The sequence below is a fragment of the Podarcis bocagei genome, assembly GCF_964188305.1.
Source record: "Podarcis bocagei genome assembly, chromosome: 12".
Classification (NCBI taxonomy): domain Eukaryota; kingdom Metazoa; phylum Chordata; class Lepidosauria; order Squamata; family Lacertidae; genus Podarcis; species Podarcis bocagei.
The window spans coordinates 34,403,920-34,422,520 of NC_138137.1; the positions used below are offsets into that span (position 1 = coordinate 34,403,920).

Here is an 18,601-nt window from a genome sequence, read left to right on the forward strand (position 1 = left end):
GGATCCCATGGAGAGATGGGAGTGAGTCACAGGAGGGGCAAATTATAGTTCTAGAGAAAGAAAGAAAAAAACACAGTATAATGACAGGAGTTCAGAAATTAAAAACGTTGGCAGCATTAAGATAAATCAAATAAGTGCAAATAAGTTTGGATGGATGTAATAACGGAATAGTAAATGGTTTAGTTTATGTAACATATGCAGGGGTTTACGATATGCAAAATGAACCATGGAAAGAGAAGAAGGGAAGTCATTGATATTTTAAGGATGTTTAAATGAGTATTCTAAACAGTAAAACAGAAAATGTAATAAAAATGATAAAAAAGGAGTTCAGAAATGAGGAGGGGCAAGTAGGGATGAGCTCCTTGTTTTTTGAGGGGGGCACTTGTGTGTGTGTCCCGCCCGCCTGTGGCTCCGCCTGTGACTGACCACAATATTACCGGCTCCCCAAAAGCGCATCCTTCCATTCCGTTCGCACCGGCTGAGGAGACACGTCTTCGCCGCCCTTTCCCGGCATTCGCTGCTCCTCCCTTCGCGTCTCGCTGCCTCTTTTCCTTCCGCTCCCTCAGCGCAAGGCGGCGGGCGGACTCTGGCGCTTTCCCCGCGCGCGGCGGCGCCATGGCGGACGGCGAGGCGGCGGCGGCGGCGCCTGATCCAGGGCTTTCAGCTCGGGGAGCCGGCATTGCCGGCAGCGCAAAGGGGCTGCTGCAGAAGGGCTTCGACATGTACGTGCGAGATCCGTTCGACGCCGCTCACAACCCTCAGGTGTGTGTGAGAGAGTCGGTGGTTTTTGTAAGGGGGGGGGGTGTAAAAGAAGCCGCTGGTGGTGCAGGACGTGTGCGGGGGGCGAGGGGCTTCTCTGCTAGTGTATGGAGGAAATAGGGCGCAGGGTATAAAACATGGAGCCATGGGTGGGTCAAGTCAAGTCCTTGTGACAAGAGTGTGAGAACAGAGGCTTTTGTGAGTGGGTGGGTTTTTTAAATGGGACGGTATTGTGGTAGGGCAACCATTTTCAGCCCAACGCCTGGAAAAGGCGCCCAATTTCATCGGAAATTGCCTTATATAGAGACAGGCAGTTGAGTCTATCAAGCTCAGTATTGTCAGCACTGACAGGCAGCAGCTCCCTGGAGTTTGGGGTAGGAGTCTCTCCCAGCCCTACCCGCAGATGCTGGGGATTGAATCTGGGACCTTCCGCATGCAAAGCCCATGATCTACCACTTATTATGGGAAAGCGGGGGGGGGGGCACATGCTGGTGGTGAATGGGGTCGGAGGCATAAGTGGGTGGGGCAACTGATGTAAATTTGAGCTTTAATCAGTAAATAATAACAACAATAGTAATTTAAAAAAAAACTAATTTCCATGCACACTCATACACATTTCCTACACTCATGCAAGCAGCAGGCATTATCAGAGTTGAAGGAGATATTGTAGCCAGGCAAAAGCAGTCAAGGAGGTTGTGAAGCGTAACTGCTGAGGGGTGTACAGTGGCGTAGCGTGGGTTGTCAGCACCCGGGGCAAGGCAAGTAATTTGCGCCCCTAACCCATGGATTTGCACCCCCTAACCCGTGGATTTGCGCCCCCTAACCCATGGATTTGCACCCCCTAACCCTAACCCCCAGATGTTGCGCCCGGTGCGGCCGGCCCCCCCTGCACCCCCACGCTACGCCACTGGGGGTGTATGACTGGGGAAAGTCTGGAGGACCAGAAAGAGAAGCTTGGCTGGACTCGTAGAAGCCAAATCTTAGAGGCCAAAGTCTCTTCCCCCCAATAAAATATTTGTGGGGGGGGGAGTTGATGGGCATGACCATTCAAATGGTGTGTACATGCCTTGTGATCAATTACGCAGGCCAGGGCTTACCTCCCCTCCCCCCCAAAATTTTTTTAATTCAAGTTGGCATTTGGCACTCCTTTGGTTGGGGATAGTGGGAAGATGAGGTGAAGTAGAATGGAGATGGAAATGAGAAGTTTTGAGTCTGAGTGAAGAAATGGCTTGGTTTATTTTATTAAACTTCTATCACTTCACACAGCCAAAAGGGAATCCCAAATCTAAGACTAAAAAACACTAAAAGTGTTAATCCAAAAAGTCAGCTAACAGTGTGAAATCCCCACCCCCATCCAACACAAGAATGAATACCGAAAGCTGAGCACCAGTGGTTGTGCTGTGGAGGAGGGGGGCATGGAAGAAAAGTTAAGGGGAGCAGAAACACTTGGAAATGATGTGTGTGAGGGTTGCAGAAAAAAACAAGGGGATGTGAAGAAAGAGGTGTGGTAATAAAACACTGTATGGAAGAAGGTGTGGAAATGAGGCAATCTTAAAGACTGTGCAGATACGAAGCTTCCAAACCTTGGGTCAGAGTTTTGCAACAGCCTTCAGGAGCATTCATTGCATACAATGTAGCAGAGGGGATATTTTGGAGGAGAGGGGAGAAATTGTGGCAGCAGAAATTGTACTGCTGCTTTTCAGTCTAGGCTCCATTGGCAAAGTGCCAGCTGGGTCCAAGCAGAAGTAGTTCAATCTGGTTTGCTCCAGCATGGGACAGTTACATTATCCTCTGACCTGAAATCTCCTTACTAGAAATATGTTGTTGGTGCTGCTGCTTCCAACTTCTGCAGTCTGATCAGTAGAACAGCTGAGTGTGAACATAGTTGCTGTCTGTACTCTTATGTAAGAGACTCTTGTCCTTTCCAAGAGACCTGTTTTTTAAAAACAAAGTGGTTGTACAGATATTAAAATGTGAAGTTAAATATATTTGAAAATAATACCTGTTAATTTAATCTATTTCTAGAAGACTTCAGTCCTTAAGAAGCAGAAATGGTGGTTAAGTTGGGAACATAGGAAGGTGCCTTAAAGAGAGTATGAAGTTGTTGCTCCTTTGTTTATACAGTGGAAAAAATATATAATGGTGGCAGTTTATTTTCATACTGTCCTTTAGACACTAGGTTTAGTTTTCTGACCAAGAGGGTTCATGGAAAAAGTAAACAGAAATTTTTTTTTAAACACCAACCCATTAGTGGTGGTAGCTATCTAAAATGTCATTCCTATTTTCAGGGCATTTTGAATTTTGGAACAAGTGAGAACAAGCTTTGCTTTGATTTAATACAGGAAAGGGTAAGTTTGGCTTCCCACATGAATTGCGCAACTTAGTTTTGAAATTGTGATCAGTAGGTAGTACTAATTAGTGGTCATGATAGTTTCTTATGACTAATCAAGCACTGTGTTTAATAACATTACCCATGCAGTGTGTAGGCAAAACAAGCCTAAGCCCTGGACTGGGACAGCAGGTCAGAGTGGCAAATCCCCCCCTGCGTCTTGTTGGTTTACTCCAACCAGGACAGAAAGTGAGGAGGGGCTATGATATCTTTTGCTGTTCTGACTCCAGGCTAGTGCAGATGAGGAGCCAAAATCAGACCCAGCTCTGAGAAATGGATTGGTTTTCATCCAAGATCAGCTAAGACAGCTTAACTCGAAAAAAATTGATAAACTGTGGGAAATATAAATAGCAATGTGTGAATCTAACTACCTGTCATATAATTAAAAACTTTGTCTCTTTTTAAAAAAATGACAGCTCGTAAAACCTGACATGGCTTATGTGGAACCTCACTTACTTCAGTATTCAGATACACAAGGCATTAAAAGGTATCAAAAATTGCTTAGCATTTCAATCTATTTTTTATAACAGCTACCTGTTTTTCTAGTTCCAGTTAAACATTTCAAAAACTAAAACTGACATTGTGCAGGAGATTTAAGCTATTCTGTAGAGGTCCTCTTAAAATAAATGGTTGTGGCTTAGACATATTTTCTTTTGATGCAGTAGTGTTAGTGCTTGGAGACTGCTTATAACACAGCATAAATGTCTAGTTGTTATTTGAACACATTTAATAGAAATAGGTTCAATTGTACATAAATGAATGTTCTTTCGTGCAATTGTTTGGTATAGCTGCCTTCAATTTACAGTGTTTAATAGTTCTAGAATTCAGATTTCTGGACTCAGTCCAAAATCAAGTTTCAGAAAAGGGGCAATTTAAAATATGTGATCCTCTACATATATTTACTTTTAAAATAAGTTCTATGCTTCTAAAGAAATCAGTAGCAAAATTTCAATTGAATTGAATAAAAAGACTAATTCAAAGTTGTGCCAGAACTAACTTTATATATGAATATGTTGATGCAGATTTTCTGACTGTGTTAATTTTAAACTTTAGTTTTAGAGAAGAAATTGCAAAGTTTCTTACGGAATATGCAAAAGCTCCAACAGCACTAGATCCAGATCATGTAAGGAACCACATTGCTTTCCTTTCCTTTAATTTTGTGAAAGTTTGCTGAATCTTTCATAAGATCTGAAATGAGGGTATAGCAAAAGTTATCACTTTTAAATCATTTTGGAAACTCTGCAACACTGAGAATTATCAGGTTGTTATTGCAGATAAAATTTTATGTTAAAGCCAGTACCTAAAAGAAATTTATCAGAGGGAGCTCTCATAACTTTGCTTAAGATACCCATTTGTCTTCAGATAATGACACTCAACTTTGATACATTCAGAAACAAAGGCACATAGTTTGAAAATATTGGGCGATATCTAATATCCAGCTAATGAACCAAATTCTTACTTCTCCTGCCATTTACATTTGACTACCCACCTGTCAATCACCTGACATCACACTGCCCTCAGATGATGATTGTCAGGACTTCAAAACACCACACATAGAGTCTCATTGCACAGCTTCAGCAAGAAGCTAGAATAAGGACATTGTTCCTGTAGCTTTCGCAAGCAACTGAAGGCTTTTATCCAAGAGCCTGCTAAGTCCCACCCTAGGCACTGCTGTTGATCTCAGCTATTGAACTCTCAGTAGTGTTGGGTCTACTCATGAGGAAGCAGCTCCTCACAAGTAACTTATCATTCTCAAGGAGGTATTGGCTTTCAGGTGGACTGCTTGGTCCTGCCCTTTCATCTTTCACTGCTCTCTGAGGGTTGGAGGTGACTCAGCTACTGCCTCTCAACTCAGGCCCTCTATATATAGGAGATGGCAGCTGCCGGGATGTTGCATTGCCTGATAGTCCTGCTTCAGCCTTGGTGCTGTCTGACCCCACCTGAACGTCTGTGCGATTCCCTCCAGGGAGTACCAGGCCCTCCTCTGGTGAGGATTCCTCTAGCACGGTCATGAAATGTCAGCTGATTGACAGTGAAAGCCAGCCTCCCTTGCCAACAACAGGAGTGCATTTTAAGCGTCCCATTTTTTGATTGGCTGCTGCACAGCTGATATCGCATGGTATCAGGTGTGGAGCAGGTGAGCACGATTTGGGGGAAATGGCCTTATGGGCCAAATCATGACCCATGCCAGGCCTAATAAAGCCAATGGGCTAGAGGTTCCCCTTCCTTGAACTAAGTCATACTCAGAATAGATCCACTGAAATCAATGGACTTATTTACACTTTCCTTCTTTACACTTCTAAAAAGTGGCAGATTGCTAAATTTAGTGCTTGGATTATCTCTATAAAACAAGGAGGTCAAACATAGCACTCTTCTCAGACGTTGACTCTGCAAACATATCTTACTCACTCCAATGCCATCTTAGATGGTCATTGCCAGGGACATACACCTAGGCAACCACTTGGAAACCAGAGCTACTAAATGGTACATAATTAATGGATATTCTGTTGGTCTGTGTTTATATCATATATTATAGAGCATTGAACCCATAATTTCAATTACATTATAGCTCAACAAAACCTTTCAATGACTGATTGGATACCATCCAATAGAATTCACATATACAAGAGGAATTAAGGGTTGATTGTTTTGAAGTTACAGTGGTTAATTTTTTTAATTTGGTTTGAGTTGTTGACACTTGGATATGATATCCTTGACTTAGACTTGTCTTTAATTTCTTAAAATAAATTTAGCTGCTTTTGTAGCTTTGTTAATTGTATCTTGCTATTTTGTCTTCTGTTTCTAGTTTATAGTTTTGAATGGCTGCTGTGCCGTCTTTGCTACGCTGTCAACTGTGTTATGTGATCCTGGAGGTAAGGGGGCATGAATATGTATCACATATTGTATGTACCGTATATGTATCACATATTGTAGCAGTCATTTAGTGGTAATTAGTGTCTGAACATCTTAAAGAAGGTATAAAATCTTGTTCACTCTGCTGATAATGGCTAAATCAGGCTTCCTCAACCTCGGCCCTCCAGACGTTTTTGGCCTACAACTCCCATGATCCCTAGCTAGCAGGACCAGTGGTCAGGGATGATGGGAATTGTAGTCTCAAAACATCTGGAGGGCCGAAGTTGAGGAAGCCGGGGCTAAAGCATGTAGAAAATGAACTGCTTCATTGCTTTATTTTATGTGCCCTTTGAGTAAGCTAAAAATAGTTTAAATTACGTGAAGTACATGCTAGCAGAATGAAACTATTGGTCTGCACCCCCCTTTCTAAGTAGCTATATATATTATAGCAGAGTCTTAACAATTGGTTAATGGCAATAAAATTATATGTGGAATGGGATAAAACCTCTACTATGAAATTTGTTTCACTTTTTTTAGTATGCTAGTAAGAGTATTCATTTAGGAATAGCACAGACCTGCAAGTGGTTCACACAGTGTTTTTTTCCCTATTCTGGCAGCACAGTGTTTATGCACAAAGATTTTGAAAGTAGTAGTCTAAAGATGTGTGTAAGATGAAGGCAAAATAAATTATCATTGTTTTTTAACAAACTAGTAAAATTCTTTGTTTAAAAAGAAAGTAAACCTTCATTATTTATTCTTTTTATAGATGGGTATCTGATTCCTACCCCATATTATGGTGGAATAAACTCCAAAGTGTGGCTGTATGGTGGAATGCAACCTATCCATGTGCCCTTGTTCAGTGAGGTAAATATTTACTAAATATTTCCTTTCTTATAAATACTGATATGTTGTCTATGTATGAACACAATTCTATAACGCCCAAGCAACAAAACAACTACTGACTATGGAAACCAAACTGTAGACATGTCCCTTCTTGTATGACTGTGCTATATGTTTTGGCAAATAAGTTTACTGTGGATGTTGTCTCATACACAAGTGTGTATATAGCAGAGGTGGCAACAAACTGTCCTACAGAAGTCTTGACTGTTTTCCTCAGTCTTTTTAGAGTGTGTGTCTATCTCTTCATTAATCATCATTTTCAGAGAGTAACAGTTTCCTGGGATGACATAATGTCACCACTGCCCTTGATCCAAGCATCCTCCAAGAATCATAGAGTTTGTTGAACTCCCTTTTACCTCCTCCAGAACAAGTTGAAAAGGGAGTATCTGCATTGAGTTCATCCCAGCAAACAAGGAAAAGAAAGCTCCATCAGTGTTTAAGCCACATCCACCATAACTTGCTTGTTCATTTTGCTGTTTTCTCCCTCAAATTAAATTAATAATAATAATAATAAATTTATTATTTATACCCCACCCATCTGGCTGGGTTTCCCCAGCAACTCTGGGCGGCTTCCAACAGAATTTTTAAATATAATAGTCTATTAAACATTAAAAGCTTCCCTAAACAGGGCTGCTTTCAGATGTCTTCTAAAAGTCTGGTAGTTGTTTTTCTCTTTGACATCTGGTGGGAGGGCGTTCCACAGGGCAGATGCCACTACTGAGAAGGCCCTCTGCCTGGTTCCCTGTAACTTCACTTCTCACAGCGAGGGAATGGCCAGAAGGCCCTCGGTGCTGGACCTCAGTGTCCGGGCAGAACAATGGGGGTGGAGACGCTCCTTTAGGTATCCTGGACCGAGGCCGTTTAGGGCTTAAAAGGTCAGCACCAACACTTTGTGAAAATAAATAGGTATTCTGAGCAGATTGCATTATTTTACTGAATTTCTGTCTTTGAACACCTTTTGAAATGTTTATGCAGGTGACTAATGAAGAAAGTCGACCATTTCAGTTAACTGTTGAAAAATTAGAAACTGCACATCAAAGAGCCATAGAACAGGTAGGAATATTTTTTACTAAACTCCAACTATTGTGCTTTCGGTTCAATACTTCCTTATCAACTTTTTAGTGAAATATATCCTATTAGAAATGTAAATTGATAAATCTGCTTTTCCCCCCCATGTGCACAACTTGGCCAAAAGCAGGTTGTCATGTCATTTTAATGCATCATTTTCAAGAATGAAACTAGAATCCTAAATTATATATTTCCTGTTCTTATGTGAGCCCATTAAAATATTTGCAAGTAATAAATGGAGCAATTCATATTAAACTTAATACTTACCTTTTACAAACTGCTTTAGTTACTTCCCTTTATTTCCAAAGTAGTTCATCTTTTCTGCTGTTGTTTCTTGGTTTTTTCTTAAGTAGCTTGAAGCTACTAGGTGGCAGAATCTTTTCACAGGAGAAAATGTACTGAAAATAGTGGATGGGATTCAACTGTCATGCTTGCAGTAGACCTATCAAAATCTACAAGACTTAAGTTAGTCATGACTAATGTAAGTACTACTAATTTCAGTAGGTCTGCTCTAAGCATGACAGTCTAGACTTAACCCTGTATGTTTTAGTTACGCTGAAATTACAGAATTTACATAATAATTTGGTCATAAGAAAATTTATTTCCTTCCTTAATATATTTCCATTTAAACATATTTTAGTACCATTAGTTTAAAAAGAATCCTAATTTTACAGTCTTTCTATACACTGGTGTTATATATACATTTCTTCAAGAAAACAATCATTTCATATATTACATCAAATCTATAGTTTTGTAAATTAAGTCATTTGAATTATAGCAGATGAAATTTAAAATCATAACTAAATACAGTGGTACCTCGCAAGACGAATGCCTCGCAAGACAAAAGAGTTTTCCGTTTTTTGAGTCGTTCCGCAAGACGAATTTCCCTATGGGCTTGCTTCGCAAGACGAAATGTCTTGCGAGTTTGTTTCCTTTTTCTTAAAGCCGCTAAGCCATTAATAACCGCTAAGCCGTTAATAGCTGCTAAGCCGTTAATAGCCGCTAATAGCCGCTAAGCCGCTAATAGCCGTGCTTCGCAAGACGAAAAAACCGCAAGACGAAGAGACTCGTGGAACGGATTAATTTCGTCTTGCGAGGCACCACTGTAACAAAATGCCATGCTGTGATGAAAATGAAATGTGATGCCATGAAAATGTGATACTGGGATATGTTTTAGGGTTATAAAGGAATATATATGCTCATATTCAGTCAAGAAACTTCAATACTTGACACTTTATGAAAGGATGGCAATTTTGCAGACTCGCTACTCCTTTGTTTGACGTCATGATGGCGTCCCCGACTATCAGTTTTTCTTTTTTCAGGGCATCAGAGTCAGAGCTTTAATCCTGATCAACCCTCACAATCCATTAGGGGACATTTACCCAGCACAGTTACTGAAAGAATGTCTAGACTTTGCACACAGGTTTGAGTCCTAGCACTATTTGTTTGGGTTTTTAATTTTCTATGATGCAGTATGTTAGTTTTGAAAGTTATTTTGGTAATTTCCTTAGTTCATTTGGCATATGGCCATAAGAAGGTTTGTTCAGAAAATTCATTTATGGTAATAGTCATCTATGGTTATTAGTAGCGTGGAAAAACATTAGAATTCTTAAATTGGCAAACTTAGTTTCTAAATGTATAACTATGGTGGAGATGGCTTTATGTGCCTCTAAAAAATTTTTCCTGTACGCGTAAAGCCTGACTATATTGATTCTTTAAAACATATGTCAAATATGAGAACTGGTAATTACCAAAATAAGTAGTGGTAAGAGTGTTTAATATGGATACATATGTTGATTTGAAAAGTAAGTTTGAACCAATTTATGAAATGAAGCGTCCTTGTAATCTGTGACTTGTCCATCCAGTCTGTAGAATTTTTATATTTCTCAAAGAAGGATCCCTAATGTTTCCTTAAAATTTCAATACATTTTCTCATACTTCCCCGTAATGTCTATTTTTTATCCTTGGCCACATTCTTGTAATGCTTACTCTGAAATCCTATGTACGCTTACTTGGACATAAGTCTCACTATGTTCAGTGACACTTCCGCCTCCTTAGTTTATCTGCGAAAGGACGCCATCCTCCTTGCTTGTTCCATTTGCTCCCCACCAATCTACATGAAGTGGATTATATTTTTTTAAAATGTGGCTTATTTCTAATGAAGGTAACAACTAGCTCAGTCAGTAGAACATTAGACTCTTCATCTTTGGGTCGTGGGCTTGAGCCCCATGTTGGGCAAAAGATTCCTGCATAGCAGTGAGTTGGGCCACATGACTCTTGTGGTCCTTTCCAACTCTATGATTCTAACTAAAGTGGTTCTTACATATTTAGTAAGCCTCAAAACATGGCACAGTTCTTTTCACTTCAGCATGACACTGCATGAGACTTGGGGATGCAGTCTGCGTCTGAAGTTGAAAACTAAGAATCTGATGTTTTTAATTTTTTACAAAAAATAATAATAATAAACTTTAATTGGTTATACTTTTGTGATATTTAAGCATCTTTCTGTCAGTCATGTACTTCTGAATGCCTGCTTATATTGGGAATAAGAATTCAGTTTGATGTGTTTTCTGGCTTGTGCATGCATATATAATAAGCTGTGTGATGTGTGTTTTCTGGCCTTTATGTCTTAATTGTGCAATATATTACATATGGATACTTGGTTCTTAACTTCTTGCTTTTATATATCACTGTTCAGTTTTTAAAACCATTTTGCTTTCTATTAAGTAGCAGCTCTTTGGGTGCCTCTTCCACAAGAGGGTTGGAGGGTGGCAACACTGAAACCCTTTTCTGCAGTGGCTCCCTGTTTGTGGAATGCTCTCCCCAGGGAGGCTCGCCTGGCACCTTCATTACATATCTTTGGATGCCAGGCAAAAGCGTTTCTCTTCAGCCAGGCCTGTGGCTGATTAACATTCTATGGCCTTTTAAATGTGTCTGTGGGATGAGAGTTATTGGTTGTTTTTGTTTTTGTTTTATTATGTATTTTATGTTTTCATTTTGTATTTTTATTTTGTGAACTTCCCTTTCATCTTCGGATGAAGGGCAGTAAACATATTTAATTAATAATAATAATAACTGAATTGAATATAGAATATGCAGCTTTCTAAGGAATTTGCTAAGCAGCAATTGCAGTAATGAATGCATATATATATATATATATATATATATATATATATATATATATATACTTTAATGACTTGTGTGTGTCTCTTTCTTTATATAGACATAAATTACATGTAATAATGGATGAAATTTATATGCTGTCTGTATATGGTGATACCACATTCACAAGCATTCTTAGCTTGGAGAGGTGAGTGTACCTTCCTGTTGCTTTTTTAGAAAAAAAATAATGTCAGCTTTTTAGTTGAGTAACATAGCAAATCTCTTCTGTTTGTTTATACATGCACACATAATCTACCAGTTACTGTATGCATAAATTATTATTTCAAAGTAATTATTGGTGAAGTGGTAGCATATGTATGATTTTCAAGGGTTGGTAGACTTTTTTTGTCTTGCCATTCTCTGACAAAATCCTACATGTCAGTTGATTTAGGACTAAGCAGACCATCGCTCATATGTGAATTTAATGCTAACTACTATTGTAGCTATTCTGCTTCCTCCGCATGCCAGGGGGCTCCTCATACAGGTCTGTTGTGACTCTGCCCAGTGTGCATGCATGCTGTAACATGTTAGGTCACTTAGTGCAAGCCAAAATTCTTCCATGTCTCACTTGGAAGTATCTAGTGCCAAGTTCCTTTCTGGACTTTTACATATGTTGCATGCTTTGAGGAGAGTGGGGTGGAGCTGAGTAGCAACTGGTCGTTGGTGAAGTAAGAGAGAGCCTGCTTGGCAAGTATTGTGCCCAGCGCAGCAGGGTTGCAGCCATCACAAGGGTAGCAGGAAAGTATAAAATTATGGCGAAATACATCTGCACCCTGTTGTACACATGCTGAAGGAGCGGGACTATTGACTGTATTCCTTCATGTGGCAAGTAAATTATACCTTCTTTAGCGTGGGGGGGGGGGAGACTGCCATCCAGTGCCCTCCATCTTGTGCTCCTTTGGAGGAAGGTTGGGGTGAAAACATAAATAATAAATAGAACATAATTAGGACTTCCTTGATCCAGATTTCTGTATGTACTTCAATGCACATGCACACAGGGATTTGCATTCATTTCTCTGGAGAGTACAGAACATGTGCTGTCTGTGCTGTGGATTTCTATATCTCCAATATTTTGCTGGGTCGGGGTAAATTGCCATTGTCCTTACAACTGAAAAGTGTTGATTCCCCACCCCAAATAAATGTAAGACATTAATTATCTTGAAATCTTTCTCTTTAGTTTACCAGATCCAGACCGGACACACTTTATGTGGGGATTTAGTAAGGTAGGTTAGAAATATTTGTTATCAATTATTATTCAAAATGTACTTGAATTCTTGAAACTGTCAAATTCTTCCATCTACCCAATTCATTGTTCCAAATAAATTTTGATGTGAGAACTTAAAACCTACAGTGTAATCATAGATTATAATGTTTGCCTCTGCCACAGTTGCACAGCAGGTCTACCCATTAGTGGAAGATGGTATTCTGTTATAAACTCAGTATCATTTGCAACTATCCCAAGAACTATCAGGCAACTAGGTGGCTCACCAGAATCTGGCCAGTAGACTATGAACTAGTTTATACTCTTCCATAGTTTAGGATATGACTTGCAGTGCAGTGCAAACCTTATGGATGTTTATTTCGATGTAAATTCTACTCCAAAATAAATAGATTGCAGCCTTAGGGTGGCTTCTGATTGCTTAGGCTGCAGAATATCCATTTATAATCTCTCACCATGTGGGAGCTGCAACTACATGTTGATTTGGTTAACTCTAGCAACCAGTGACAGGTGACATTCTCTTGCTTGCTACAAAAATAGTGGGTTTGAGAGGGCCAAGTAAGATTGGCTGTAAACAACCAGGACCCTGTGTGGATGCAAGTGCCACATATTGTTTATAATTTCACTTGTTCTACCACACTGGAAATCTAAAACTAGTCTTCAGGGATCATCATATAGGTTTCAGCCAAAAATTCTAACCTAATGAAATACTTTATGCAAATCAAATCAATTATTCTGCTTTTGTTTCTTAATACGTAAATGGACTTTAAAACTTTTTGTATAGAATGTTAAGTGCTTTGAAACTTGAGAAATTATATTTTATTACAAGAATCAGAAATTATTTAGTCTTCATTGGATAATGCTAATTTGGATAGAAGTGTGCTTTGTTTACGAACTAACATTTTAGAGTGACTTTTTAATTACAAACTTTCCCCCCTTCCCTTTCAAGGATTTTGGCATGTGTGGCATCAGAGTTGGAGTATTATACACCAGAAATCATGAGGTCAGGAAAGCAGTTAATCAGCTGGCTGTTTTCCATGGTTGTCCTGGACCAGTGCAATATGTTCTCAGCCAGTTCCTTCATGACAGAGGTTAGCAAAATTGAAAGTGCACAAACATACATGGCCCTGATTCCAAGTAATGAACACCAGTCCTCACACTATATAGTTACTGCAGACCAGGAAAATCCAGCTCTGTTTTTTTCTCTGTGCCTGGCCAGACCGTGATCTAGCCAGCTTTATTCCACAGTTTCAAATTATTTATGAACTACATTCATTTTCATTTATTAGATATATTGTTGAAGTTCGTGTAAAATGGCTGAATTGGTGTTGGGTCCATCTGAGCAACCAGGGAACAAGTTCTGTACAGAACCTGTCTCATCTTGCTTTGCCTTGCCTGTAGTTACCTTGCCATCATTAACTATTAGGACTGATGCCAGCAAAACAGAATTTCCAGATTAGTTAACTCGTTTAGCTGGTGATGTGAAACGCCTCTCTCCTTGAAAACCACTGCCAGTTACAGTAGACAATCTTGGGTTGGATGAACAAATAGCCTGACCTGGAATAAGAATTTTCTTAACTTCATAACACTGCAAACAAAAACCCTCTCAATCACATAAGCTACTTTTTACACTTTACATTTGCCATGCAGGATCCCTTTAACAGAGTGCCTGCTGTTCCCAAAGTTCCCTACCCCTTAATTTGTCAAAGTACTACTAAGACTGAATAATACAAAGAGGGGGGAAACAGTGTGGTCTGATTTGTGCTCTTATTTTGGCAGAATGGCTGGATAATGTGTTTTTCCCAACCAATAAAAGAAGACTTAAGGAAGCACAGAACATTCTTGTGGATGGTCTTGCAGAGATGGGAATACCTGTTTTTAAAAGCTCAGGAGGATTATATGTGTGGGCTGACTTCAGAAAAGTACGTGGAGGACCTGGAGGGCTCAGGGAGGGTGGATTAAAGGACATAAATACAGTTGGCTGTATTGTGGCTGGTCTTGTGAGCTCCTTCCTTCCTGCCAGGCTTTGTATTCAAAATAGGACCTGCCCCTTCCAGCGAGACATTGAGAGATCATAGGCTTATGAGCAAACCCATTCGGAAGAATGCATCATCACAATGCTATCTGGCACTTCTGGTCTGCGACTGGACCAGTCCCCTGCCCCTTGTACATGCACAGTCTCAAAGTGCACCAGGTTTTCATTGTTGATAAGATAAGGGCTTGGAGCTCCCCACCCTGCACCCTTAAAAGAGGCTTTTGAAAAAAAGTACTCTTTATTAATTTTGGACATAGTTAAGTGCCTAAACCATCAGAGGAAGGAGGGACGGAGGCTGGTGGCACACCAGTTGAAAACCACTGAATTAAATCATAACATGATAAACAATAAATAAATGGTGCAGCATCTGGTCCTAAATAATATTTTGAGTAATTGGCTAAGCAAGAAAAATAATAGAGCACCAAGGCTTCAATTGAACTCAAAAGATGCTTTGATAAACCTGATCTTTTGGTTCTTTTGCGGGTGGGGAGGTCAAGTGCTTTGTTTGCTAATGTGGCATTTAGTTAACGTGTATCTTTGTTTTCTCTTAGTTCTTAAAGTCACAGACATTTGAAGCTGAAATGGATTTATGGTGGAAAATTCTTGGTGAAAAGCTGCTCATTAGTCCTGGGAAAGCCTTTTGCTGTTATGAACCTGGATGGTTTAGGCTGGTCTTCTCAGATTCTATAGACAGAATCTACTTGTGTAAGTTTCAATTCTATAAAAGGGTTCGCTCTACGCGGGGCTGCCCTTGAAGCCGTCCCAGAAACTCCAGCGGGTACAGAATGCAGCAGCAAGGCTCCTCACGGGGTCTCTGCCATGGGAGCATATTCACCCAGTGCTTTTCCAGCTGCACTGGCTCCTGGTGGAGTACAGGGTCAGATTTAAGGTGCTGGTTTTGACCTTTAAAGCCCTTCACGGCCTAGGACCCTCGTATCTACGGGACCGCCTCTCCCGGTATGCCCCATGGAGAGCCTCAAGGTCCATAAATAGCAACACCCTAGTGGTCCCGGGCCCTAAGGAAGTTAGATTGGCTTCAATCAGAGCCAGGGCCTTTTCAACTCTGGCTCCGGCCTGGTGGAACGCTCTGCCTCATGAGACCAGGGCCCTGCAGGATCTGATTTCTTTTCGCAGAGTCTGTAAGACAGAGTTGTTTTGCCTGGCCTTTGGCTTGGAGCCAATATGATTCCCTCCCCTCCCCCTCTTTCTTTTTCCTTTTTCCTTTCTCCTCCTGTGATGAGGCTGCATTTTAATATTTTAATGTTTCAATATTTTAATGTTGTGTTTTAATCTTGTTTTTAAGTTGTATTCATTCAACTTGTTTTTATTATTGCTTGTTAGCCACCCTGAGCCTGGCCTTGGCTGGGGAGGGTGGGGTATAAATAAGAATTATTATTATTATTATTATTATTATTATTATTATTATTATTAGATCTCTTTCTCCTTTCTCATCCTTCACTCAGCTATATGCACTGCTATAGACTTTCAAGCCATCAAGGAATATACAGTGGTGCCTCGCAAGACGAAATTAATCCGTTCTGCAAGTCTCTTCGTCTTGCGAAGCACGGCTATTAGCGGCTTAGCAGCTATTAGCGGCTTAGCGGCTATTAGCGGCTTTAAGAAAAAGGAAACAAACTCGCAAGAACTTGCAAGACGTTTCGTCTTGCGAAGCAAGCCCATAGGGAAATTTGTCTTGCGGAACGACTCAAAAAACGGAAAACTCTTTCGTCTTGCACGTTTTTCGTCTTGCAAGGCATTCATCTTGCGAGGTACCACTGTATACAGCCTTACAATATGTTCTGTACTGCATACAAGCAGACATTTAGGAAATATTTTACGCCTTTAAAATGTTTACGTTGCTTCCTTTTTGTAGGTATTCAGAGACTTCAGCAAATGCTAAGTGATAAAATAGATGAACCTATAGCTTCATCTCATGAAGAAAATGAGCATATTGAATTAGATGATGAAACTTCAGCCAACTACATAAATACATCAGTGGATGATGTCTCAGAAGGATATTCACACTTGAAGAAAATAGCTGTCTTCTAAGAACCTGAATGCAAAAACAAAGCATGGCATATTTATATTTACTGTAACTCTGACTCCCCTTTGTTTTGTTTAGTATGGCAGGCAGGCATTAACATTTTGTTGTAACCTATGGTTACTAATTTGACTATGGAGATTCTACTTATTTGCAACCTGGCAGACTTTCTGTCCTATATTCTCCTCATTGGAATACTTAGTTCTGTTCCTCAGAACACTATGGGCCAAATTAGATGCAACAGTGACTTCTTCCCAGCTGTTTTTCCGTAGAGGAATTTCAAGGCTAAAGGTAACCCCTGTTAGGACAAAAATAGGTGGGAAAGGTACAAGGGAAGCGTCATTGGAGGAGGGAGCGGTTCAGCACCTCCCATTTGTCCCCAGGATACTGTAATATCGACCATGCTTAAACTATATGCACAGAGTTGAAACTAGGCCACGCTCCTCCTCCTCCTCTATAGAATTCAAATTAGGCCACGCCACCATCTTATTTTCAAGTATTTGAATTTCATTCATATTCAGGTCAAGCATGTGACTGATGCTTTGAACATGGACAATCTGCAGAATAGAGCTGAATCTTGCACATTATCTTGCATATATCTCTTGGTTCATACAGGGCAATGGAAAGCTCAGTTGGTTAGAGTGTGGCACTGGTAACACCAAGGTTGTATGTTCCATCACTGTATGGAATGGTTGCATATTCCTGCATTGCAGGGAGCTGGACTTAGATGATCTCCAGGATCCCAACTCTACAATTCTCTGATTCTAAACATTGGTCCACTGAGACATAAGCAATATACCTTGTATGTAACTACATTAGAAAATGTTGACTCAGTTGATAATTGGCTGTTGATAACTAGTTGCCAACTTGCAGACTGTTTTTATAATGCACAGGAAGTAATCTAAAACAAAGAAGCTTGGGTTTTCTATATGGGTGTTGTCACTGTAACTGCTTTCTAAGAAAGTGTCTAAATCTTGTTTTCATTCTGTTGCTGAAAATGGTTTATTTGTACATTTTGCTGTTGCATATCATTCTTGCAAAATCATTGCACTCTCTGATCAGTTTTGCACTCTTGACATAAATATTTTTTAAAAAACATATGCTTGGTTGTGCTGACTGGGAAAGGAGCGAGGATATTTGTGTAATTTAAGATCCAATACAGTTTACACACGTTGTCACTGATGAGGTGGGCTGCTTTCACTGCTACTAGCTTTTTAAATCATTATATAAAAGACGACCCTGGATTTTTTATTGCTGCAGTTTAAAATTAAATTACAGGCCAGAATAGAACTAGGATTTTGGTTAGTACCTGAAGCCACAACTGCTGTTGCCCAATGTTGGTTCTACTTCAGCTGTGCAAGGACAAGAACAGAATTTACTTTGGTTCTAGGGCAGTATAGCAATAAATGTACCTTGCCTATTTTTTCTGTAGGTGTTACACCTTGGATAGAGGAAAGGTAGATCCCAACTGCAGTTGGGAAATGAGCCTGAAATTTTAAGGAAGTAATGCATAGATGCCTAGAGCTTGCGCCGGATCTAACAGCAAATACAGGCTGCAAACCTGATACTTAGAGGGAGTACCACTTGCCTAGAACAGGTAAAACCACATCCATTTCCAGATGGATCAGTTATCAACCAAATTCCTATTTTGTTTGGATTGTGGTTCAGTTTATTGTTATTTATCAATCATCTTCCACATACTCTAAAGTGATGTAATATGGACTTTAGACATGACATTTTCCACCATTTTATGTTATTGAAAGGGAAAGTAGAGCTAGGTGTCATCAGTACATTGCATGCAGTAGCTTCCTTGGGTAGGTGTTGAAGGCCCCCCCAAAGATAGAATTGCTAAGCATGAAAGTGCAAGTATTATGGGGTACTAGTCCCCCGCTCCCAAACTATGTTCTGAAATGGCCTGCTCAGCTACATAGGAATGGACTCACTTGAAGCATGGTGCCACCAGTTCCTACACTAACTAGTGGGTGTAAAAAGGATACCATGGTTGATGGCATTACTGAGAAGCCAAGGAGAATTGTGTGGATCACTATATTGTTGCTCCCTTTACATCTTACCTGGTACACAGTAAGACAGTTCTTATGAACCTTTGGCAAGCAGCTATTTAAAAGTCTGCTCAGTTGAAACTTTTGTAGTTTCAGAAAATTAACAGCATAATCC

The 18,601-nt window shown here is 40.0% G+C and overlaps 1 protein-coding gene across 2 annotated transcripts; it reads left to right on the plus strand.

Moving 5' to 3' along the window:
- LOC308569845 (1-aminocyclopropane-1-carboxylate synthase-like protein 1) lies at positions 1–17,524 on the plus strand. 2 transcript variants are annotated; one of them, XM_081164026.1, is made up of 14 exons: positions 1–21; positions 3,048–3,107; positions 3,565–3,635; positions 4,202–4,271; positions 5,955–6,021; positions 6,768–6,865; positions 7,877–7,954; positions 9,292–9,392; positions 11,193–11,279; positions 12,309–12,354; positions 13,300–13,441; positions 14,130–14,272; positions 14,937–15,090; positions 16,259–17,524. In XM_081164026.1, the coding sequence occupies exons 1-14, from the start codon at positions 16–18 to the stop codon at positions 16,432–16,434; spliced, it is 1,299 nt and encodes a 432-aa protein (XP_081020152.1). In that variant the 5' UTR covers positions 1–15; the 3' UTR covers positions 16,435–17,524. The 2 variants fall into 2 exon arrangements, with proteins under 2 accessions (XP_081020152.1, XP_081020151.1); XM_081164025.1 differs by lacking the exon at positions 1–21 and adding an exon at positions 479–762.
- Positions 17,525–18,601: the final 1,077 nt, after the last annotated feature.